This window comes from Agelaius phoeniceus (genome assembly GCF_051311805.1).
Source record: "Agelaius phoeniceus isolate bAgePho1 chromosome W unlocalized genomic scaffold, bAgePho1.hap1 SUPER_W_unloc_2, whole genome shotgun sequence".
Classification (NCBI taxonomy): domain Eukaryota; kingdom Metazoa; phylum Chordata; class Aves; order Passeriformes; family Icteridae; genus Agelaius; species Agelaius phoeniceus.
In genome coordinates, this window is record NW_027509867.1 from 4,227,611 (window position 1) to 4,251,941 (window position 24,331).

Consider the following 24,331-nt stretch of genomic DNA (forward strand, 5'->3'; position numbering starts at 1 on the left):
CCTGCCCTGCTGCTCCTTCCCGTCTGCCCCAGGGCCCTTGCAGAGCCCCGGCCATGCTGTTTGCCCCCAGCCTGCCCACGGCCAGCCTGGGGCTGCTGACGGGGGTTTCTGTGCTGAGCATTGGCCTGGCCGTGTTCTTGAGAGAGCCTGGGCAAGGAGCCTGGAGCCCCCAGGGCCTGGCCTGAGGCGTCAGCGCTGCCCCAGCAGTGCCCATGGCCTGTCCCTGCTGCAGCCCTGGCACTGCCACCCCCAGGGCTGTGCCCGGCCCCGAGAGCACTCAGGCCCTGCAGCAACACCAGGGCCACCAGGGCAGCGGGGCAGGGCCACGGCAGCAGCACTGGCAACACCAAGTGCTGCTGCTGCTGCTGCTGCTGGGCACAGCTGCTGGGCCAGCACTGATCTGCCCCAGCTCTGCACACAGACATTGCTGCTGCAGCTCCAGAGAAGGCAACAAAAGGGCATCTCTGCAGAAAACTCTGCTGGGAGATCCTTTGGTTCCTCTAAAGCCATTGAGAGCACAACCCCTCATTGACACAGTCTGTGGGCACAGGGAAGGTGGAGAGAAACGAAATGAGAAATGGCACAAAGATTGACATTTCTTTGTTGACAATATGAAAATACTAAAACAAAGGAAAAAAACCTTCAAAATTATTGAACAAGAAGTATCAAAGATAACTTTTATTACAAGTGATTGTCAGAAATTGGCCAGCAGTTTAATGTTTCTGAAACCATCCAGTCATCAGTCTCCACACAGCAGCCTTGAGCTCCTGGTTCCTCAGGCTGTAGATGAGGGGGTTCAGGGCTGGAGGCACCACCGAGTACAGAACTGACAGGGCCAGATCCAGGGATGGGGAGGACATGGAGGGGGGCTTCAGGTAGGAAAATGTGGCAGTGCTGACAAACAGGGTGACCACAGCCAGGTGAGGGAGGCAGGTGGAAAAGGCTTTGTGCCGTCCCTGCTCAGAGGGGATCCTCAGCACAGCCCTGAAGATCTGCACATAGGAGAAAACAATGAACACAAAACATCCAGAAGATAAACACACACTAACAGCAAGAAGCCCCAGTTCCCTGAGATAGGATTTGGCACAGGAGAGCTTGAGCATCTGGGGCACTTCACAGAAGAACTGGCCCAGGGCATTGCCGTGGCACAGGGGCAGGGAAAATGTATTGGCTGTGTGCATGAGAGCAGTGAGAAAGGCACAGGCCCAGGCAACTGCTGCCATGTGGGCACAAGCTCTGCTGCCCAGGAGGGTCCCGTAGTGCAGGGGTTTGCAGATGGACACGTAGCGGTCGTAGCACATGATGGTCAGCAGATAAAATTCTGATCCAAGGAAGAAGAAAATCAGAAAGACTTGGGCAGCACATCCAGTGTAGGAGATGTTGCTGGTGTCCCAGAGGGAATTGTGCATGGCTTTGGGGACAGTGGTGCAGATGGAGCCCAGGTCAGCGAGGGCCAGGTTGAGCAGGAAGAAGAACATGGGCATGTGCAGGTGGTGGCCGCAGGCTACGGCGCTGATGATGAGGCCGTTGCCCAGGAGGGCAGCCAGGGAGATGCCCAGCAAGAGGCAGAAGTGCAGGAGCTGCAGCTGCCGCGTGTCTGCCAATGCCAGCAGGAGGAAGTGCCTGATGGAGCTGCTGTTGGACATTTGCTGGGACTGGCCTTGGGGAGCTGTTCATGGAGAAAAGTCAGTGACAGTTTAGGAGGAATTTTTTCCAGCAAAAACAAACCCTTTTCCCATAGACCCTTCTTGTATAACCCTCTGACACCCTTTTGAATTTCCAGCAGATTTTCATTCAGCTCCAAGGGGGGATCCCTGGCTGGTGCTGGCTGAGTGGGACATCAGGTTCAGGGCAGCTACACACAGGGTTTTTATTATTCAGCTCTGCTGTGCAGATGTGGGAGGAGGACAGGGACCTGTCCTCGTGTTCCACTTGGAAACCTTGTTAATACAGACGGCCCTGTGAGCATGTGCACCCCCACTGCCAGAGAGCAGGAATGGTAAAATCTGTTTAAATCTTCTAGAGATTTTACAGCTCCTCTTCCCCCTCTCTTGCTATATTCAGATGTCAGTAACTCTCAGCATTTCTGCTGCCCTCAGGGAGAACAGAGTGAGTTCTCTGAGGCAAGGTGGTGAGTGGAGAGTGAGGGGAGGAGGTCTGTCTCCCAGTCCTGTTCCAGGATTCTCTGGGCTTTCATCATTCTTAGACATAGGATGATCATCCTCCCATGTTTCCTTTAAAAACCATCCTGACACTACTGAGAGCAGATGGATCCCTCACAGTCCACCAAATGTCCATTCCTTTCTCAAGGTCGCAGCCCCACATTTGTACCCAGGGACACACAGGCCTCATTTCACCAACCCAGCAGCATTTTCCCATCCTAGAACTTCTGTGCCTCACCCTCGGGCTTTCAGATAACACAGAGATGTTACAGGACAGGATTGCATCATGGAGGGAAGCTCCCAGCTTGGACTGAAATCTCAGGGAGACTCCCAAGTATCCTTCTGATGGCATTGGATGAAGGGAGATGCAGCTCCTTCCCTGGCTGCACTGACAGCATTGCCCAGAGCCAGGCACTGGGGACAGCGTCACCCTGAGCCAGCTGTGCCCCTGCCAGAGCCCCCAGGGCCGGGCAGCTGCTCCCAGCCCTGTGCTCTGCAGAGGGAACTGGGCCCGGGGCTGCAGAGCTGCCCCACGGCTCTGCTGCAGCTCTGCCTGCACAGGAGGGGCTGCACGCCTTGGAGCCCCGGCCCTGAGGGCAGAGGCTTGGCTGGGGCACAGGAGGGAGGGGGCTTGTTCAGAGGGAGGGGCTGCACTGCAGGGGCTCCTGTGGGCATCTCTAAACTCTCCCTGCCACAGCATTGCTGGGCTTTGTTTTCTCCCATTGCCTGATCTTCTCTCTGCCTCCTGCAGATTTTCCTCCTGCAGGTGTTTCCCTGTGCCTGATCTCTCCCTGCCAGCACCCACAGCCCCCAAATCTCTGTGCACTCTCCTTGGCCCTACAGAACCCTGCCTGTTTGCAGGGCACTGGCTGGGGGCAGGTTCTGTTTGCAGCTTGGAGAAAGGACAGCTCAGACTGAGCCTGATGGCTCCAGCAGAGGTGATGCTGCTGCTGTCCATGGGCAGAGTGGCTGAAAGCACATTAGGGATCTCCTGTGAGCCAATAAATTACAGTTTAGGTATCTCAGGCACTTGACAAAATTCATAACTAATAATTCATACTATCATTAATATTTAACCCTCCGTTCCTGCCATTCTCCAATAGTTGGAAACTGAATACAAAGTCTTAGGACGTTTCCACATTTTTATCAAAAACCCTTTCTTGGAAATATTTTATGAATGTTAAGAACCGCTCAGCATGTCAGAACTCCATGAGCATTTTACCTCCCCTGCCCCAGAAATCCTCAGAGTTGTACTCACAGAGTCTGCAGGCATTGGCATGTTCCAGCTTGAGGAGATGGCTCCAGGAGCTGCAGCTGCATTGTCCTGCAGCCAGAGGTTCCTGTGCCAAGGGCTGGCAGTGATTGTGCCCCAGGCACTTCTCAGCCCCTTCCCAGCCCTGACTGATTGAAGCTCTCTGTGCCTCTGGGCTGTGCCCGGGCTGGCTGCAGGCAGTGCCCCAGCCCTGCTGGGCTGGCACAAGAGCTGCTCATCCAGAGAAATGTGCTTTTGAAGCTCTTCTTGGTGACCAGGAGCTGCCTCTGTGCCAGGAGCCCAGCCCAGCTCAGCAGCACAGACACAGCACAAGGACTTTAATCAGCCTCTGGGGCTTTGTGCTCAGGCCCTGAACATCAGTCCCTGAGAGGGAGCTGAAGAAACCTCTCCAGAACTCCAAGGCAGAATCCAACTCCAAACTTTCTTGGACTTATAATGGGTCCCAGAGAGGGACACGACTGAGCAAGTGTCCCCAGGCCCCAGGCCGAGCAGAGAACTGCAGGCAGTGATGACAGGTGGGGACAAAGAGAAGCCAAGTCTTGGTGCCCTGGGGCACAGCAGGGTCTGTGCCAGCAAGGGCTGGGAGGAGACACCTTGTGCTGAGGCCCTGGGGCCTCCTGGCACAGCCCCAGCCAGGCTGGGCACTGTCAGCCCCTTGTGCTGCCCTCAGCATCCCCCCCTAGCCCACATCCCAGTGGCCTCAAGGATCTGCTGCAAGGAGTCCCTGGGGAGCCTTGCTCAGCAATGGCCCTGGGGGCTCCTTCATGCTCCCTGCAGGGACTGCAGGTTTTTCAAAGCACTTTGGGTTTGGCTTTTGCCCTGGAGTCTCTGAGAGGTTTGTGCAATCATGGCCTCCAATTATCTGCTGTAATTAGTCCCTGGAGAGGCTTTGTCAGTAACAACACTCAGTGGGGCTCATTAATGCTTCAGGGTACTTCAGTTATTTGAAGGTACTTGGTGTTTCCCTTTTGATACAGACTCTGTGAGAAGGATTGTGCAGTTGCAGCCGCCAATTATCTACTTTAATTAGTCCCTTGAGAGCCTTTATCAGTAATGACACTCATGGGCTCATTAATGCTTCAAGGTACTTCAGTTATTTTAAGGTATTTGGTGTTTCCCTTTTGATACAGACTCTGTGAGAGGTTTGTGCAATCATGGCCCCAATTATCTGCTTTAATGAGTCCCTTGAGGGCTTTGTACTGACAATCAGTGTGGCTCATTAATACTTTCAGATACTCAAGGTTTTTAAGGTACTTTGGATGTTCCTTTCCACTCTGAATCTCTGAGAGGTGTTTTTTCCAATTCTGGCCTCCAATTCTCCCCTCCCAGGAGTCCATGAGGAGCCTGTGTTAGGGATGGACCTCAGTGGGACCATTCATGCTTTGAGACACTCTGAGTTTTTCCTCTGACTTTGACTCCTGGAAAGGTTTCTGCAGTCTCAGGTCCTGAGGTTCCAGGGCTCAGCTCCAAATGCACCACGGGGCTCATTAGGGTCAAGCAAGTCCTGACACACCATGGCTCTGCCTTGATTTCCCTCGGCTCTGGAGCGTTTATTAGGCAGATTTCCTTTTACAGTTGTGAAGAAATATTTCAATGACCTTCTAAGAAATAAGTAATCCTATTTTAAAGAGTGTATTTTATTACTGTTCTCTTCAGAGAAGAGCTGATTGCAGCTTTCTGTGATTTATATTGATGTAGGGCTGCTCCTAAGGAGGGCTCACCAGGTCAGAGAAGTTTTACCTTGAGAGTTGACCCACTGTGGACAACCTTGCCCCACATTCCCCAACCTCATGTGAGAAACCATTTTCACTTTCAAAAATTTAAAATATCAAGATCTTATCAAAACACAACAGAAGACTGAATAAAGAAAATAACACAGTGCCAGGAGCAAAGGATTCAGTCAGGATGTGCTCATCTACAAAATGGATGCTCTGTCTTTTATAGCTCTGGCCCCTCCCAAAGTCTTGTCAATCGACTCCTTCTTCACTGTCCAGTGGTGGAGATCACTGGACTCACTGTCTCACACCTTGATTGGAGGTCAGGTGTCACAGACATCTTTTCATGAAAAAGCCTTTCTTTAGGATTTTTCCTCCTGAGAAGCTGAGAGGCCTCAGGAACAAAATGTAACCAAGTGTTATCTGCTGCCGTGGAATGCAACAGGTGGATCTGTGATTGGTCTCATAGAGTTGTTTCTAATGAATGGCCAATCACGGTCAGCTGGCTTGGACTCTCTGTCAGAGACAGAAGCTTTTGTTATCATTCCATTCTATTCTTAGCTTAGCTAGCCTTCTGATGAAACCTTTTCTTCTATTCTTTTAGTATAGTTTTAATATAATATATATCATAAAATAATAAATAAACCTTCTGAAACATGGAGTCAACATTCTCATCTCTTCCCTCATCCAAGAACCCCTGTGAACATCACCACAGTCAGGTGCTGCCATAGGAACAAGCCAACCCTCCCAAATGCCCCAGCTACTGAGGCCATCCTGTGATAGCAATGCAAGGGGGAGGGGAAGGATAACTGTACAGCTACAAAACTTCTCATAACATATATTTAATATTCATCCCTTAATTGTGAGACTCAACCATAGGATTACTCATCTATAACAAATCCTCTTTTTCTTTTTCATTTTGCTCAAACAGTTAAGTAAGAAATTTTTTCTCTCTCTTGAATGAGTCATACCAGCATCTGTTGATGTGGGCAAGGACAGTGGGAACAGGAGAAAAATATCTCAGGTTTTCCTTAGACACACTCATTAGGAATGGACAAAAGGGCATCCCAGAGGTCCAGTATGGCTTTGACTCCCATCTACCGTGCCTGTGTGGCTGCTACCCATAGTTGGTGCATCTTAGGGGTGAGTACAGAGGCCAACTCGGTCCTGCCCTCCAGTCCCTGTTGAATTAAAAGACAACTGAGGAATTACAGAGGTCTGGAATGGCCTTTTGTCCCTACCTTACCATGCCCATGCCCATGGGGTTGCTACCCACAGCAGGGCTATGGAGCCTTCTTGGTAGTGAACAGAGGGGCCAACCCGGTCTTGCCCTCCTTCCTTTGTCTTATTTTCTTGAAGAAGCTGTCCCATTACCTTTTACAGTCCCTTGTGTACTTCTCCTCAACAGATGCTGGTAATTCTCTCCCATGAAAACAGGAAGACAGTTCTTGAGCTGGTTGGTGGAAGCTTGACTCTACATTTGGGCGTCTTGGTGTTTTCCTGGTTGTCTCTCAGTCTCTGTTTAGAGTCAATCTTGTTTCACCCAGCCTGGATGTTACAATCCACTCTTTGGGTTCTTCTCCTGGGCCTTTGACTCGGTTGCCATGAGTCCATCCCCGCTCTGCAGCTCGCACGGCTGATTCGGTGGTGAGCAGTGCCTGAAAGGGACCTTCCCACTGGGGAGTTAGAGGCTGATCTCTCCATGGCTTAATCATCACCCAATTCCTGGGATTAATATTATGGATTCTGAAATCCAGGGTGGTAGTTTGAGGAATTGCCCCTTTATGTCTTAGCCCTTCTAAGGTTTCTGCTATAGACATCACTTATTTCTTGGCATTGGCTTCCCCTTCCTCATAGGTGGCAACCTTCTGGAGTGAGGTCAGGAAGGGAAACCCAAACATCATTTCATAGGGTGACAGCCCCAGATCTGACTGGGGTTGGGTTCTCATTCTTAATAAGGCCAAAGGAAGACATTTTATCCATGACATTTGGGTTTCAAACATTATCTTAACTAGAGCTCTTTTAAGAGTTTGATTCATTCTCTCAACCTGACCAGAACTCTATGGTTGCCACTGGGTGTGTAATTCCAATTTTGCTCCCAGGGCCTGAACAACTTTCTGCAATATCTTTGATGTGAAATGAGTTCCCTGGTCTGAATCAATCCTGTTTGCCATCCCATATTGGGATGTCCTGGTTTAGGGCAAATTTGGGAGAGAATCTCCAAAGGAGGGCCCCTCCAGAAAGCAAACCCACACGGCCCCTCCCCGCAACTGGTTTGGGAAGAATTCCTCAGAGAGGAGTGGAAAGAACCTGTTTATTTAACAGGCACAGCACCTCCAGCACACAGAATGAACAATACCAGATGACACCACTCTTTGACCACTGAAAAAAGGTGGCAAATTCAGAAATTCTCTCTTGGGGGTGGTCACTCAGTCCCTGCGGCACTGGGGCAGCTGCTGCAGGCCACAGGGTGCAAACGCTCGGTGTTCCCAGGTCCCAATCTGGAGCAGGTTCGAGATGGTTCAAAAAGGAAAGGAGAAACAGTCCAGGAAGAAATTTGGACTCTTTAGCTAAACTAGCTAATGAGCAGAAGCAAGAGCAAGCAGAAGTGAAGCAGAAGCAAGAGTGAGAGAGCAACAGAAAAAGCGAAGGCAAAAAGCAAAAGCAGCACTATGTACTGCCCGTCTCTGTGTCCTGCCAGGCTGATAAGAAAACCCAAACAAAACTTTCCCTCTTCAGAGCCAGTGTTAAAGGCACAAAACATAATATCCGGCATAAACAGAACACATGAATGGGGATACAAGCATCATAGCATCACCCTAGGACATTCCACCCCTTCTCCCCATATCATCAACATACTACCACACATCATGCATTTATTCACACAAAATTTCCATCTGTTCCCCCAAAAATTACAAGCAATACCCATAATGCCCTCATCAGATCCCCACACTGGACCACTGAATCCAGGCCCTATACTACAGAGCTGCAGGATTTCACCCCTTTCACCTTACTCACTCAAAGCTTCATCTTTCACTTGCTCAGGCCTTCGACACTTGCACGTTTCCTTCTCCATCTTCCACTTGCCCAGACCTTCAACACTTACACATTTCCTTCTGTCTCATGTCTGTATGGTTTAATGTAGAGACAATGGCAGTAACATCCAACAAACAGTGATATTTGCATATCATTCTCACCCCACAATCAGATCTCCCTGAGGTACACATCGTGTTGTTCCATCTCTTTGCATTATCCACCATGTGCAACCTCGTCCCTGAGCAAAGACAACCCCACGAATGGGTTTGTCTGTACTCGAGGCAGAATTGATCCACACAGTCTTCCCTAACAAACCTCTGACATGCACCACTGGGACTTTATCTCCATCTGTTACATTCAGGAACTCAGACTGGGCAGGACCTGCTCGGTTGGTGGAACCTCAGGTGTTAACTAACCAGGTGGCCTTTGCTAAATGCTGCTCCCAATTTTTGAAAGATCCCCCACCCAAAGCTTTCAGCTGGGTTTTTAGTAGTCCATTGTACCTCTCCACTTTGCCTGCAGCTGGTGCATGGTAGGGGATATGGTACACCCACTCAATGCCATGTTCCCTAACCCAGGTGTTGATGAGGCTGTCCTTGAAATGAGGCCCATTGTCTGACTCAATTCTCTCTGGGGTACCATGCCTCAACAGGACCTGCTTTTCAAGGCCCAGGATGATGTTTTGGGCAGTAGCATGAGGCACAGGGTGGGTTTCCAACCATCCAGGTGTGGCTTCCACCATGGTCAGCACGTGGCGCTTGCCCTGGCGTGTCTGGGGCAGTGTGATGGAGTCAATCTGCCAGGCCTCCCCATACTTGTACTTGGACCACCGCCCACCATACCATAGGGGCTTCACTCACTTGGCCTGCTTGATGGCAGCACACGTCTCACAGTCATGGATGACCTGAGAAATACTGTCCATGGTTAAATCCACCCCTCGGTCTCTTGCCCACTTATAGGTGGCATCTTTGCCCTGATGGCCTGAGGCATCATGGGCCCATCGAGCTAGGAATAACTCTCCCTTGTGTTCCCAATCTAGGTCTATCTTTGACACCCCTATCTTTGCTGCCTGGTCTACCTGCTCATTGTTTTGGTGTTCCTCATTGGCTCTACTCTTGGAGACATGGGCATCTACATGGCAGACTTTCACATGTAGCCTCCCTACCCTGGTAGCAATGTCTTTCCACTCATCAGCAGCCCAAATTGGTTTTCCTCTACGCTGACAGTTAGCCTTTTTCCACCTCTCCAGCCATCCCCACAGAGCATTGGCTACCATCCATGAATCAGTGTAGAGGTAGAGCTTTGGCCATTTCTCTCTTTCTGCAATGTCCAGGGCCAGCTGAACGGCTTTGAGTTCTGCAAGTTGGCTTGATCCACCTTCACCTTCAGTGGCCTCTGCAACCTGTCGTGTGGGGCTCCATACGGCTGCTTTCCACTTCTGGTTCATCCCTACGATGCGACAGGAACCGTCAGTGAAAAGAGCATAGCGTGTTTCCTCTGGGGGCAGTTGGTTACATGGAGGAGCCTCTTCAGCCCATGTCACTGGTTCTTGTTCTTCATCTGTGACACCAAAATTCGCACCTTTGGGCCAATTTGTAATTACCTCCAAAATCCCAGGGTGATTCAGTTTACCTATATGGGTGCTGTCTCTGTCCCTCTGGGAGCCTCTCAGGAACCCTGGGCCAGTCCCGAGTCGGCAGACACCGGGGGCAGCCCCGACGGCCGACAGCGGGGAGACACTCTCTGTGCCCCGAGGGTACTGAGGGCACCTGGGCTGGTCGCCTGTGCAGCACAAGAGACACCAGAGACATCGGTAGAAGATAAAGGGCTGACTCTTAGCAGGGCGTAATCCAAAGTTTTATTCTAGGAGTTCCAAAGGAGCCCCTACACCTCAGGGGCCTCCTGCCCACAGCCCCGGGAGATGTGCCAAGGTTACATTTAAAGGGAGGTGGAAACCCAAAGTAGATAACATTTTACTAACCAAGAAGTGACCCTAAGGGATGGGTACTGGGGGATGGACATTTAGGACAGCGTATGGGGCAGGGCTTGGGGGGCTGACCCCTGGCCTCTGGCTGATCACTCAACATCCTGGAATGAAGCTTCTGGATGGAGGGGATGGGATGCTGAGTGATTGACAGAGAGACAGAGTGGGGGTTTGGGGATGATCTCAGCAAGGGAAAGGGATTACACAGGTAAAGGGAGGGGGGTACCATCTGGGATGAACCACTTGGGAAAAATACCAGGATTCAAACCCAAAACTATTACAAAACTATTACAAAACTATTACAAAGTATAACAACACACTACAACACACCACCTAGATCTGGTGTTTGCTGCGCAAGTGCCCAGATCCAGAAATTTCCCAGGGCTGGCACAGCCCAAGTCCAGCAATTTGCTGGCACAGAAAGCCAAAATCCGGCAATTTCCTGATGCCAATACAGGTGCCCAGACCTGGTGTTTGCTGCCACTGCCAGTGCTCAGATCTGGACATTTCCCTGTTCTGGCAGAGCCAAGTCCAGCAATTTTCTGGCAAAGAAAGCCAGAATCTGGCAATTCCCTGCTACCGTCATTGGCAATGCCAAGATCCGGTGTTTGCTGGCACCACCAGTGCCCAGATGCGGGATTTTCCCGGTGCCGGCACATCCTGAGCCGAGTAATTTTCTGGCAAAGAAAGCCAAAACCTTGCAAATACGTGGTGCTGGCCCCACCCAGACCTGGTGTTTGCTGGCACTGCCAGTGCCCAGATCCAGCAGTTTCCCAGTGGCAGCACAGCCCAAGTCCAGCAGTTTCCTGGCACAGAAAGACAAAACCCGGCAATTTTCTGGTGATAGCACCAGCACCACCCCAATCTGCGGTTAGCTGGCACCGCCAGTGCCCACATCTGGCAATTTCCCTGTGCCAGCACAACCCAAATGCAGCAATTGTCTGGCAAAGAAAGCCAAAACCCAGCACTGCCCAGATCTGGTGTGTTGGGGTTGGTTTAAAAGAAGAGGGAGACCTTGGCTTAAGGCCATGGGAAAACCCTCTTTAGTCAGGGTCAGCAGGAGCTCCCGCCCATAATCCTCTTGTTCAGTTATGCAGATTGTTACTAGAAAGTTCTGAGTTCTCTTTGCTACCATTGGTTACTTTATACTGCAAAAATTGTAATATTCTTAATCCTTCCTTCCTCTTGGATCCTTTCCTCAGATCCCACCTTAACCCCTCCCCATAAATAAATGGATAAATATCCCTGCTCGACCCTGGACCCAGGCTTTTTTCTGCTTTGCTCTCTCTACTGTGCACGCCGTCCTGTTTGTTGTGTTTGCCTTCATTGAAGTTCTGTTTCCAGAGCACCAGATGAAAGCAGTCTCTGTCTGTAAAGTGGCCAGAGCTGGTTCTCAGGGAAACCACTGGTCAACGGTCCGGACAAGGGCCAGAAGGTTTCACTGGTGTTTGCTGGCACCGCCAGTGCCCAGATCTGGAAATTTCCCTATTCTGACACAGCCCAAGCGCAGCAGCAATTTACTGGCACAGAAATCCAAAACCCGGCAACTTTCTGCTACTGGCTCTGGCACCGCCCACATCTTGTGTTTGCTGCGCCAGTGCCCAGATTTGGAAATTTCCTGGTGCCAGCAGAGCCCAAATCCGGCAGATTTCTGTCACTGGCAATGACACCACCCAGATCTGGTGTTTGCTGGCAGCGCCAGTGCCCAGATCTGAAAACTTCCTGGTGCTGGCACAGCCCAAGTCCAGTGATTTGCTGGCACAGAAAGCCAAAATTTGGAAATTTCCAGGTTCTGGCTCCAGCACCATCCAGATCTGGTGTTTGCTGGGACCGCCAGTGCCCAGATTTGGAAATTTCCCGATGCCTTCACAGCCCAGGTCCAGCAATTTGGTTTTACCTAGCTTAGGCAGAGAAGTTCCTCGGACTGTGACTTTCCTTTCTCTTGGAACTGTTTAAACCTGCTCTGGACTGAAAACCCAGAAAAACACCGGCAGCTAACACCTGTGGCCCACCGAGCTCTGGGACGCTGCATTCCAGTGCCAGAGGGACTTAGAAGAGACCGAGTGAGCCAACTACAACCCACAAAAAGGACTTTCTGAATTTACCATCTCTTCAGCACTGTCAGAGGTTTCATTTAATATTATTCGTTTTTCATGCCTGTGAATACTTTACTTGTTAAATAAATTGGGTTTTTTGCACTTTTTTCGAGGGAAGTCTTTTCCTGAACTAGTAGGGGGAGGGGCTGCTTGAACTTGCTTTCTAGACTGATCCCTTTTGGAGGTTTCCTCCCCAAATTTGCCCTAAGCCAGCACAAACAGTCACAATGAAAATTTCACCAGGGGCATCATTTCCTGCTGGCAAATCTTGTGACAGAAGCTTGACGTTGTTCTCCATGAGACATTCTTGGGAAGAGAGACAGGAGAAGATTCCTGGAAAACTGAAACAGCTTTCCAGAAGGGAAATGAAAATGAAAGAAACAATCCAAGATATTTTCCTCTATTTATTTCTATGCTCCCCTTTTCCAAGTTGCATTACTTCTCCATCCCAGGAATTCCAGATGCACCGCACCTCTAAGATCGGTGACTTAGTGATTTTTAGACACTGGAAAATACCATGAGACACACAGAGTTTTCCTTCCCCTGGTTTTACTGGAAGGCAACACTGGAGATGTAAGTGCAGTGCTTGGGTCAGGTAGGAATCCTACAGCAAGGGAAGGTGGCCCGACAGTGTTTGACCCTCAGCCAGGCCAATGCAGAGGAGCAAGCGAGGGGATTGCTGTGCCAGTGTGCAGGAGTCAGGGCTCTGCATCTGGGCTCACCGCTGCAAAGTTCCCGTGTTTGGACAGACTCAGGGGCTGTGCCCGGGGCGCGCGGGGCTCGAACGTGGGGCTCGTGGGGCGAGCGGGGAACGGACACGGGGACGAACGGCCCCGGTGCTTCAGTTGCAGCGGCGGCAGCGGCGGCAGCAGCAGCGGCGGCAGCAGCAGCGACAGCAGCAGAACAGATATTTTAGATCACTTTTTCTTTCTTTCTCTTTCTCTTTTTCCTTCTCTTTCTGTTTTTCCTTCTGTTTTTCTTTCTCTCCCGTTCCCGCGGTCGGGCACCCTTCTCTCGGGGTCCCTTGCCCGGCGTCCCTCTCCTCTCCCCGCCTCCCTCTCCCCTGCCGGGCCGGGCCATGCCCCCGGCCCGCCCCCGGCCCCGGGCGGGGCTGCCCCGTGCCCGGCCCCGCCCGTCCCGCCGCGCTCTCGCCTCCGCCCGGCTCTGGCCGTACTGGCGGTGGCGCTGCTGGGCGGGCGTCAGTGCCTGGTGCGGGGGCGGCATCGCCGCCCTTCGGCTCCGCCTGGCCCGAGCCCGGCCCCGCCCCCGAGGCAGGCTTCAGTCCCGGCCCCGTCCCCGGCCCCGACCCCGGGCCCGGCTCCTCCCGGGGCCCGCGGAGGACACAGGCGGGGCGGCCGCTCCCGCCGCCTCCGCTGGGGCTTCCCCGGCCCGAGCTCCGCCGCTCGGCAGCGCGGCCGCCGGCCCCGAGCCTCCCGTGCCGCGTTCCGAGGAGCGAACGCCTGGGCATGGCCGGCCCGGGGCGGCTGAGGAGCGCTCGGGGGCCGTTGCTGGCCCCGGGCCGAGCGCTGACAGCCGCGTCTCGCCCGCAGGGAAGGCGCACGAGGCCCTGCAGGAGCGGTACCGAGTGGGTTCGCTGCTGGGGCGCGGAGGATTCGGCAGCGTCTTCGCGGCCACGCGGCTCTCGGACGGCGCCCCGGTGAGCGGCGGGGCCGGCGGCGGGCGCAGGAGGAGGGGGCGGAGGAGGAGGAGGAGGAGGATGGGGCTGGGCAGGGCGGGCGGCGAGCTGAGCCCGCTGCTGTCCTTGGCTTGCAGGTGGCCATCAAAAGGGTGCCACGGAACCGCGTCCGGCACTGGGGCGAGCTGGTGAGTGAGCGGGGCCAGCGGCAGCAGCCGGGGCTGCCGGGCGGGGATGAGCCGAGGCCCGGCACGGTGGAAGCCGCCAGGACGCCTCGAGGGAGAGCGGGCGTGGGTCCAGCGCAGGGCGCAGAGCATCCCGGGCTGGCTGAGGGCTCCCCGAGCCCCGGCACGGCATCGGCCCCACTGAGGGCATCGTGCTCCTCCCGCAGCCCGACGGCAGCAGGGCCCCTCTGGAGATCGTGCTGCAGGCCAAGGTGTCCACTGGCTTCCCTGGTGTGGTGCAGCTGCTGGAGTGGCTTGAGCTGCCCAACCACATCGTGATGGTGCTGGAGCGGCCAGAGCGGTGTCAGGACCTGCAGCGTTTCATTGGGGCACGGCGGTTCCTGCCCGAGGAGGTGGCGTGGGAGCTGTTCCGCCAGGTGCTGGAGGCCGTGCGGCACTGCACCAGCTGCGGGGTCCTGCACAGGGACATCAAGCCCGAGAACATCCTGCTCGACCTGCACACCGGGAAGGCCAAACTGATCGACTTTGGCTGTGGCACCTACCTGCAAGACACAGCCTACACCCACTTTGCAGGTGAGCCCACGTAAGGGTGTACTCCTGGTCCCGGCATCTCATGGCCCAACATCTCCCAGCCCAAGCTGGCTGTGGCAGAGGGGATTCTCCCTTTTGCTGCCAGTCAGGGGACTGAGTCTTCAGCTGAGTTGCTTTAGAGCGGGGCTGGGTGGGGAGCCATCTTCCAGCCCTGCTGGCAGCCTTTGCCAGCCACTCTGCCCAGGACTGGGGCTGGGCTGAGGCAGCCAGCCCTACCAAAACCCCCGTGGGTGGGGGTAGCAGAGATGGGAGCGGAACCTGTGCCCCAGCCAGTTTGGTGTGCAGGCGAGAGGAAGGGCTTGGACTGATCCACTCTCCCTGTTTGCCTTGGCTTCCTAATATTTTTGGGGCAATGCAGGCAGGGAGGATAAGGGCATGTTTTTTCCCCAGCACGGAGAGGGTTTTTCCTTTACAGGTCAGGGTCAGGCTTAGCCAGGGCTTCCTCTGCCCTCTTCTGACACCAGTGGCTTCTTTTCCAAGCCTAAGTTTGGGCACAAGTCCCAGGTGCTGGTGAGAGGGCAGTGGTCACCCTGTGTGCCACTGATGCAGCCCCCACAGGCCCAGGGATGCTGGGGCCAGGCTCTGGGAGCAGCAGCATCCCCCTGCTGAACTCCATCTGTATTCCACAGGAACACTGTCCTACAGCCCCCCGGAATGGAACGACTTTGGCTGGTACCATGGCGAGGCAGCAACGATCTGGTCCCTGGGCATCCTGCTGCACCAGATGGTCTGCGGGGAGCACCCGTTCAGGAGGGGCCGGAACCTCAGCTGGGGCCAGCTCCCGCTGCCACAAGGGCTCTCTCAAGGTGGATCCTCTTCTCTGGGCACGGGGGGAATCCCAGTGCTGGGAGCCAGCAGCGGGCTCGTGAGCATCCCACTCTGGCAGCTGCTGAGGAGGTGGCACAGGTCCTGCTCTCCTCCAAAACAGGGAATTGATGGGAAAGTTTAGGCCCAAGCCTGAGCGCATCCAGAATGGCCTGGCCATGGGAATAGTGGGGCAAAGCAGACAGGAGCCTTCTCTGGCTGACCGGCAGTTTCTGCTTTGTCTCCCCAGAGTGCAAAGATCTGATCAGGTGGTGTTTATCCGTGAACTCCTTGGAGAGACCCACATTAGAAGACCTGGTCTGTGATCCTTGGGTGCAGGATATTCCTCTGCCATAGAAGAAGGGAGAGAGCCACAGGCACACTTTGATCCAGGGCCCTGGTAAGTTGCAGCTCCACACATGCCGTGGCAATCAGAAGCAAAGGAACCCAGACCTTTTTGTGCTGCCTGTGTCACTGCACCGGGGCCATGGGATGGGCACACGCAGCCCTTGTGCTGGAGCTGAGCTGCTCTGCCCAGCACTGGTGGCCGCCATCCAAGCTGGTTTTGCTTGTGCTGGTTCCCTGACAGCTGGGGGCCTGGGCAGAGCCCTGAGAGCCTGGTCTCCCCCCAGGGAAGGAGCAGGAGCCCCTGGAGAAGCTGTACCGGGTGGGGATGCTGCTGCTGCTGCTGCTGCTGCTGCTGCTGGAGACAGCCAGGATGACATCAAGGATGAGAAGCTCTTCCTCAGCCTGGCCACTGGAGGCTGAAGGTGATGGACTTTGATTCTGGCACCTTCTTCAAAGCCAGACTCCACAGGGAATTTGCAGATGAGTCCCCAGCTGGGGAAATTCTGCCAGATTTGGGCATGGCCCAGCCTGGCTGGGAACCAAAGGCTCCCCCTTTGCTGGGGCAGATGCAACTCATCCTTCAGTCCCTGCCCAGCTGCTTTTTGGCAGGGCTGGGGGGATGGGCTGGGCTGGGTACGAAATGGGAGTGGGCTCCTGGCCCTGCCAACAGCCCCCAGCAGCCACCGTGCCCCGGGCTGGGGCTGGGGCTGGGGCTTGGGCAGCCAGCCCGACACAAACAAAGCCCCATGGTGGGAGCAGAGGTGGGACTCCAGAACCTGTGCAGGGGCTGCTTTGCTCTGCAGGCAAGGAAGGGCTTGGGCTGCTCAGCTGCCCTTGTTTGCTTTGGGATCACGGTGATTTTGGGGGGCAGTGCAGGGTGGAAGAGAGAAAGTGTGGGCTTCCCTCAGCCATGGCTGGGTTTTTCCCTACCATGTAGGAGTTGGGCCTCCCTCAAGGCCCTGACAGAGATAAGAGTTTTTCCCGTTTTTCTTGTTTTCCCTTTTTGTATCTAATCTCTTTTTAAGAATGTGTTGTTTGTTTTTCCAGAGGAAGCGTTCTAGGTGGTCCAGTGTGGATGGGGAAGTGCTTGGGAGCAGCTGTGGCATGGATGGGCCGTGCCCTTGGAGAAGGCTGAGGCCATGGTTTGGGAGCAGCTTTTCTTGCAGCCGTGGGTGGCGTGAGGTGGGTCCCTGTGTTCTTGGCAGGGTGGGATCAGAGCTTTTGGGAGATGGCAGCGAGCACAGGAGCATCCTGCTCTGGGCAGCTGCTGAGGGCTGGATGTGCCGTGGCTGGCTGCAGGCTGGGCACATGTCCTGCCCTCCTGCTCTGCTGCCAAAGGCAGCAGGGATGGGCAGCTCTGGGCACAGCTCTGGGCACAGCCAGCACGGCCTGGGCCCCGCAGGCCTTGGCACAAGGGCACAGGAGCCCTCAGCTGACGGGCGGTTTCTGCTTTCTCTCCTTGCAGCCGGGCTCTGCGGCTGCTGAGGCTGCTCTGGGCTCTGCCAGGGCTCTGCTGGGCTCAGCCCTGGGCCCAGCTGGGCTGGCTCTGCCCTCACATTGCTCTGACAGCTCTGCATCAGACGAGCCCGTTGCGAGCACAGCGCCTGAGCTTTCTGCTTTGGCAGGTGAGTGAGACTCTGCTGCAGGCCCAGAGATTGCAGCTGGGGACACACATCCAATTGGCAAGGACCCAAACTCTCCACAGTCCCAGCTGAACGCCTGGATCTGCACAGGCTGTTCTGTCTGTCCCACTCTTCCTTCTTGATTGGCTGGAATTGTGCAGTTGCACTTTCTTCCTCCTCTAGCAGTGCCACGAGTGGGCCAAAGCTGGCGAGTGGGCCGTGCTCCTGAGGCAGTGCAGTCTGGAGCTGGTGGATGGAGAATTGCCCTTCTGCCCTGCCAAACCAGAGCAAAAAGCTGCAAGTGGGACTTTTTGTCTTTAAGAAACCCCTGACATTTTCAACGGGAATGTGCAGCTCATTCACAGACTGAGAAGGAAGGGCATCTTCTAAAGGATTTGGGGTTTGACAGAGTTTCCATTCCCAGTCCTGCTTGGAGCTGGCAGGGCACAAAGCAATTTCCCATTGCTTCACCCACAATTTAACAATATTGGAAACAACCTCAAAAACTTATAAAAAGGGGTGCTGAAGTCAGCAAGATGGATCCATGCCATCAGCACATTTACAATGTAAATAACTGAGTTCTCTTTTTCAAAAGATCATTTACCTCCTAATGCAAAGAATGTAACTTTGCATTTATGTTTTGTTTTTTTCACTAACATTATGTTCAGTTTTTTCTCTAACACTTGGATTTTATTCTTATCTTTTACAATTTACCTATTTTTTTCCCTTTTTCTTTTTTTTTCCTTTAAATAGAAAACATGTCCTATCGAAAGAATGTCCTCTGCTCCTGGTTCCTGTGTGGAGCAGCTCCCTTCCTGCTGGCTGAGCTGCTCAGGCAGAACCTGGCAGCTCCTGGCCCTGCAGGGCTGAGGCTTTTCCCCGTTGCTGGGCACAGACTGATGGAGCAGCACTGCTGAACACGGGCACACAGAGGGACCAGGAGCAGCTGCCTTTGCCCACCTGAGGCTCCAAGGCCCAACCTCTGAGCAGCCAGGGCTGGAAGAGACTGGCAGCATCTGATCCCTGACTCTGGGCCAGGGCTGCACAAATGACCCCACAGCAGCAGCAGCAGCAGCAGCAGCAGATGGAGCTGACTTTCAGCACAGCCCCTGGCCCTGTTCCCTCCCGTGTGCAGCGGTGTCACAGCAGCCTGAGGCACCTGGGAGCCCCCAGTGCCAGCAGGGACTTGAGATGGCAGCCCTGGGCTCCTGGAGGCTGTGCAAGGAACGGAGCTGGGCACTCCCTGTCCGTGGGGAGCTTGCAGATGGAAAAGGCTGCTGTGCCCAGGCAGCTGCAAGGGCACAGAAAGGAGGCTCTGGAGCACTGGATCTGTGCCAGTGCCACAGTCCTGGGCAGCAGCCAGCCAGTCCTGGGGGAACAGAGGGCACAGCACGAGGGACAGAAGCAGGCAAGGGCAGAGACTGGAGAGAGCCAGAGCCAGGAGCAGGAGCAGCTGCTCCATTGCACTCTTGGAGAAAGCTCTTGGCTGGTTCCAAGCGCTGAAAGGCGTGAAGGGCAGAGAGGAGGCCACAGCAAACAATGCTCCTGTTTGCACAGCCTCCCCTCTCCGTGTCCCAGAAGGAATTGCATGGACTGTGCTCTCCGAGTCGTCTCGTTCAGCATGAGCAGCTCAGCACCAGGAGCTGGAGGAGCTGAAGCCTCAGGCCACAGGAGCTGGGCAAGAGGAGACTTTCTGAGCAAATGAATGCTGCTAACATGGACCCAGCTGAATGCAGTGGATAGAATCATGGAATCACAGAATCCTTTCTGTTGGAAAAGCCCTCTGAGCTCACCCAGTGCAGCCGCTCACCCAGCAGTGCCAAGCCCAGCACTAAAGCACGTCCCTCAAGTGCCAAGGCCTGGACAGCAGCCCTGAGTGAGGCCTGAACAGCAGGCCCTGAGCCCAAGGTGGCCTCTGGATGAACCTTCCAAGCAAAGGTTATCTTTGTATCTGCTCCCTGATGAAATGTGCATGGTCATTAGCACTGTGATAGATGTAGCCACTCATTAGTGAAACATGTATTGACCTTTCTGTATTTAGAAGCCAGACCAGGCCATGAAATCTGACATCTGGCCTTGTTTGGGGCTGAAGGATCAAAGTCAGCTCCCTTGGTTCCTCCTGGGGCCCTGGCCAGGCTTTGGGAGGGAGCCAAGAGGAGGATGAAACCAGATGTTGCCACGCTAGCAGTGCTGTCAGTTTGTTCATTCAGCACTGTCAGAGCTGGGCCCTCTCCCAGCGGGGCTGGAGCCTCAGCTGTGGCTGGAGGCACCTGCAGGAATTGCCAGTGCCCAGGAGTGGCTCTGCAGCCCTTGGCTGTGACAGCTTCCCCGGCTGCTGTGTGGGTCTGGGCGATGGTAAAGGCTGAGGGTAACTGGGGCTGGATCTTTCTCAATCACTGCAGGCAATCTTTGGTGGGGATGGTTGGGTGCATTGCTGAGCTGCTCCTGTTGTGATTCTTTGCTGCTTTGAGCTGCAGGAAATGACACTGATTCCTTCAGTTGGAGTCTGTGTCTTTGATGCTGACCCTGCCCACTGGCAAAACAAAACTGGCCCAGTCTGGCCAGATCCCAACAAAATGTCACTTGTTCAGTGTCAATGTGAGGAATCAGTGCCATCAGAAATTCCCAGATGGGAAGCCCTTCCCTGGAGTTCCCTGGCTCTGGAGTGGGCTGAGGTCGGAGCCCCGTGGGAGCAGTGGGGCAGTCGGGTAAAAGAGGCTGCACCCCTGGATGGCTTCAAATGCATCCAAAAATTACATAAGGGAAAAGGAAAAGAACGTGTGGGTTTGGGCAGACAAAGATAAAATTGTTAAGAGTACATTGGAAACAGCACCTTCAGAAGGAACATTTATTGTTGGAATGCTCCCACATGGAGCAAGAGAAGAGGATTTTAATCTTGAGCTCAGCTGCATTGGTGCAAATGGAATATCAATATAATAAATAACTATATATGTATTTATAGTACAATAAGATCTTCATATATATATTTTGATATGTATGTCTAGGTCTGTCTATATCAATATGTTTATCTACATGTAAAATTATAATAATGTGAAGTAGTGCTGACAATGCTAATTTGGTAGCTTTGGCTTCTCCGGGATGTAACACTAAATACCCTACAGAACAGGATTGGCCAGGAACCTAATTTCAGTGGTCAACTTTGTGAGATTGTATACAATGAAAAAAGGAGGAAGGGAGGAAATTGGCTGTTTTTACAGGGTTTGCTGATACTGTGATGCAGAGTGCTTTGTCTGTTCCTGTGAAAAATTCAGTGATTAAGCCTGCAGGGTTTTTCATGTACCAGACTATGCATAAGCTGCAGGATTGGTTGCATGGGTGAAGGGGTTGTTAAAAAAGCAGTTGAAAAATGAGGAGATGGGAACCTTTGCCCATGGAGAACCCATCTCCCAGATGTGCCCCATGCCCTTAACAATGGCCCACGGGGGAAATGGAAACCCCCTGGCTGTGCAGGGCTGCCCCCAGTTTGCAAATCCAACCATGGGCAGTGAGACTTGGGCTGCCTGGGAAATTGTTCTGGCTGTGATGGCCCCTGGCAGGGCCAGCCCAGAGGCTGCAGGGCTGGGCCTTCATGCACTGGAATTAGTTTGGATAAATTCAAAGCAAATGAGAGCTATCAATACTGAAACAGGAATTCAGATTCCTCCAGGACACTTTGCTTTGGTAACTGCTCACTTGGAGCTTGGCCTTGCAAAGTGGTTATGTCATGGGAAGAGGAACTGATGCAGAATATCAAGGAGAAATTAAAGGAATTGTGTTAAACAATAGTGACCAGGATTGGATTAGTCAACCCCATGACAGGGTAGCACAATTATCAATATTGCAATGTTAAGAAAGATTGTGAAAAAATGAGATCCACCTGCAATCACCACCGTTTGTGGAGATAAAGGGTTTGGATCCAGCAGCCCTAATAATGGAGCCCGAGTGTGGGTCTGGAGGCCAAATGGCCCTCCCGAGGCAGCTGAAGGAGCAGCTCCTGGGAAAGACAACTCTGAGTCCTGAAACCTGGGCAGGAACAATGGGAATGTGTCCCTGCAGCCAAGTGTTCTGTGTGAGAACAAGTAGATCTGACAGGATATTGTTTTACACATCCTGCCAGACCAAATCTCCTTGTTTGCCCCAAGGGCCCCTTTGGGAAATGCTCTGATCCACGGGGCTCCATGTGAAGGCTGCTGTGACACTGAGGGACTTGCACAGGAATTGCATCCAGGAGCCCGGGTGCCCCTCAGGGACTGGGACCCGGCCCCTTCCAGCCAGAGGGGAAAGGGCCCCCCCAGGCCTTGTTAGCCACAGACAGCATGGTAAAGCTGAACAGCAAAGGGCCTGGGGGCATTATTCTGGAATTAACATGGTGCCAGCTCCATGGACAACAGGATTCTTGTTCCTAACTCAAATGAGATTGAGAAAAATGGATGAAGAATGTTGTCACTAAAGTACTACTGGTGTCTGTAAGGTGTACCTTGATAGTCAGCCAGAATCTTTGTCTGCCACAAACACCTCTAGTGTTTCACCAAGGGGTTAGTCATCAAAATGTAATGATTAGTTCTGATGGACTGCTGAGCTTCTTTTGTAATTCTTTGCTAATGATGATGTGCTTTGCTGAGCTTATCCTTTTGTAATTCTTTGCAGCTGTGCATGATATAAATGACACAATTCCTTCAGTTGGTGTCTGTGTCTTTGGTAGTAACCCTGCCCACTGGTGAAACAGGGCCCCCTCTTGCCTGAGTGTTACCTGGGAAGGCAGAAACCCTCCCTCCAAAATTCCCCCTTCCTCCTTGTTCCCCCCTTCATACCCTGAGCATGATGTGCTCTGGTCTGGGCTGTGCCCGGGGTCAGTTGGGGTCACCTGTCCTGGCTGTGTCCCCTGCCCAGCTCCCCCGCAGCCCCAGCCCCTCCCCAGCGTGGCTGGACGAGGGGCAGGACAGGCCTTGGCTGTGCTGCAGCTCAGCAAGAACAAAACCATCTCTGCGTGCTCAGCGCTGTGCTCAGCACCCGGCCCAGCAGTGTCTCAGTGCCAGGGGCTGTGCCCCCAGTGCCTGCCAGGGCTTTCCATGGCAACTGCCAGGCCAGGTGACCCAGGTGTCCCCCCCAGTGTCGGTTGCCATGGAAACAGTGCCCAGCGCTGCCCCTTTCTGTCTGGCTGACCTGGCCTTTGGCCCTGGCAGTGCCCTTGGCTGCTGGTTCCTGGTGCCCGAGCGGCCAGTGCGGCACAGGGCAGGTGGCCATGGCACAGCCCCCAGCAAGGGATCCCCTCTGGCTCTGGGCACTGACACCAGCCCTGAGCAAGGGGCCCAGGGCAGCTTTCCATGGCCACCAACCACCACAACGGCTCCGGGCATTGGTTGCCTTGGCACCAGTCTAAGGAACGGGTCCCTGTGTCCATTGCCATGGCACCTGGTGGCACCAACGAGTGTCACTGCAATTGTACCTGGAACAGCCCTGGCACCGCTTTGTCCTCGGGGTTGCCATGGCAGCCCAGGGCAGCAACAGCTCTGCAGGCAAGGGGCCATGGAACCTGGCTGCAGAAATGGCTCCTTGGGCTGGTTTCCAAGGAAACCTGAACTGATGGGGGTTGCCATGGCACCCAAAGCCAGCAGTGGGGTCCCTGCAGTGTCCATGGCAACAGCCCCTTGCAATGGCGTAGTGCAGGTTGGGATGATGATCCACCCTCACAGCTGGCCCAGGCAGGCCTGGAGTGCTCTTGGTGGCACCTTGGGCTTGGCACACACTTGAGGAGGATGTCTGTTTGCAATGGGGAAACTCAAAGAGTTTTAGATTGCTTCAAAAAATAAAAGAAGAAAAGCCGCTCTTTGGTTTTGTGCAGCCAGTTCTCCAAGCAAAGCAGGTCCCAGGTGAGTGAGGAGAGAAAGAATGGGGTTGGGGAATGTGGAGCAAGGTTGTCCTCACTGGGTCAGACTTAAAGGCACAGCTTCTCTGACCAGGCCAGACCTCCTTAGGAGAGTCCCTGGATCAATATCAGTCACAGAATGCTGCAATCACCTCTTGTGTAATAGGACAGCAATAAAAGGCACCTTTTCAAATAGAAATATGTATTTCCTAGAAGCTTGTTGAAATATTTCTCCATAACTGGAGCACGAAACCTACCTAGTGAACTGCACTAGAGCAGAGGGAAATCCTGGTTCCAGCAGGACCCAGACTGTCACCATGGACTCCTTGCTTCCATCCAGCCCCACAGTGTCACCATGGCCCCTTGGCTCTGTGCTGCCATGTCGTACACAGTGTCACCATGGTCCTCTTAGTGCCACCAGGCCCTGCAGTGTCACAATGGCCCCTTGCTTCCCCAGGGCCCTGCAATGTCACAATCATCAGAGAATCAGCCAGGCTGGAAAAGACCTTGGAGAGCATCAAGTCCAACCTGGGACCCAACACCACCTTGTCACCCAGGCCATGGCACTAAGTGCCACATCCAGTCTTTCCTTAAACACTTCCAGGGATGGTGACTCATTCACCTCCCTGGGCTGCCCATTCCAATGTCCAATCCCCCTTTGTGTGGAAAATATTTCCTAATGTCCAGCCTAAACTTTACCTGGTGCAGCTGAAGGCTGTGTCCTCTTGTCCTGTCACTGTTCCCTGGGAAAAGAGCCCGACCCCCACCTGGGTGCACCCTCCTGTCAGGGAGTTGTAGAGAGTGATGAGGTCTCCCCTGAGCCTCCTCTTCTCCAGGATAAACAACCCCAGCTCCCTCAGCCACTCCTCACTGGACTTGTGCTCCAGACCCCTCCCCAGCCTTGTTGCCTTTCTCTGGACAGGCTCCAGCCCCTCCATGTCCTTCCTAAATTGGGGGCCCAGAACTGGACACAGCACTCGAGGTGCTGCCCAAGCAGGGCTGAGCACAGGGGA

General features: G+C 53.8%; 2 protein-coding genes across 2 annotated transcripts in view; both read right to left on the minus strand.

The window, feature by feature from the left end:
* The window catches only part of LOC143692671 (uncharacterized), a 183,972-nt gene that overhangs the window by 37,472 nt on the left and 122,169 nt on the right, over positions 1–24,331 (minus strand).
* On the minus strand, positions 714–1,646 carry LOC143692737 (olfactory receptor 14A16-like). Its single transcript, XM_077172980.1, has one exon. It carries the CDS (start codon positions 1,644–1,646, stop codon positions 714–716), a length of 933 nt encoding a protein of 310 aa, XP_077029095.1.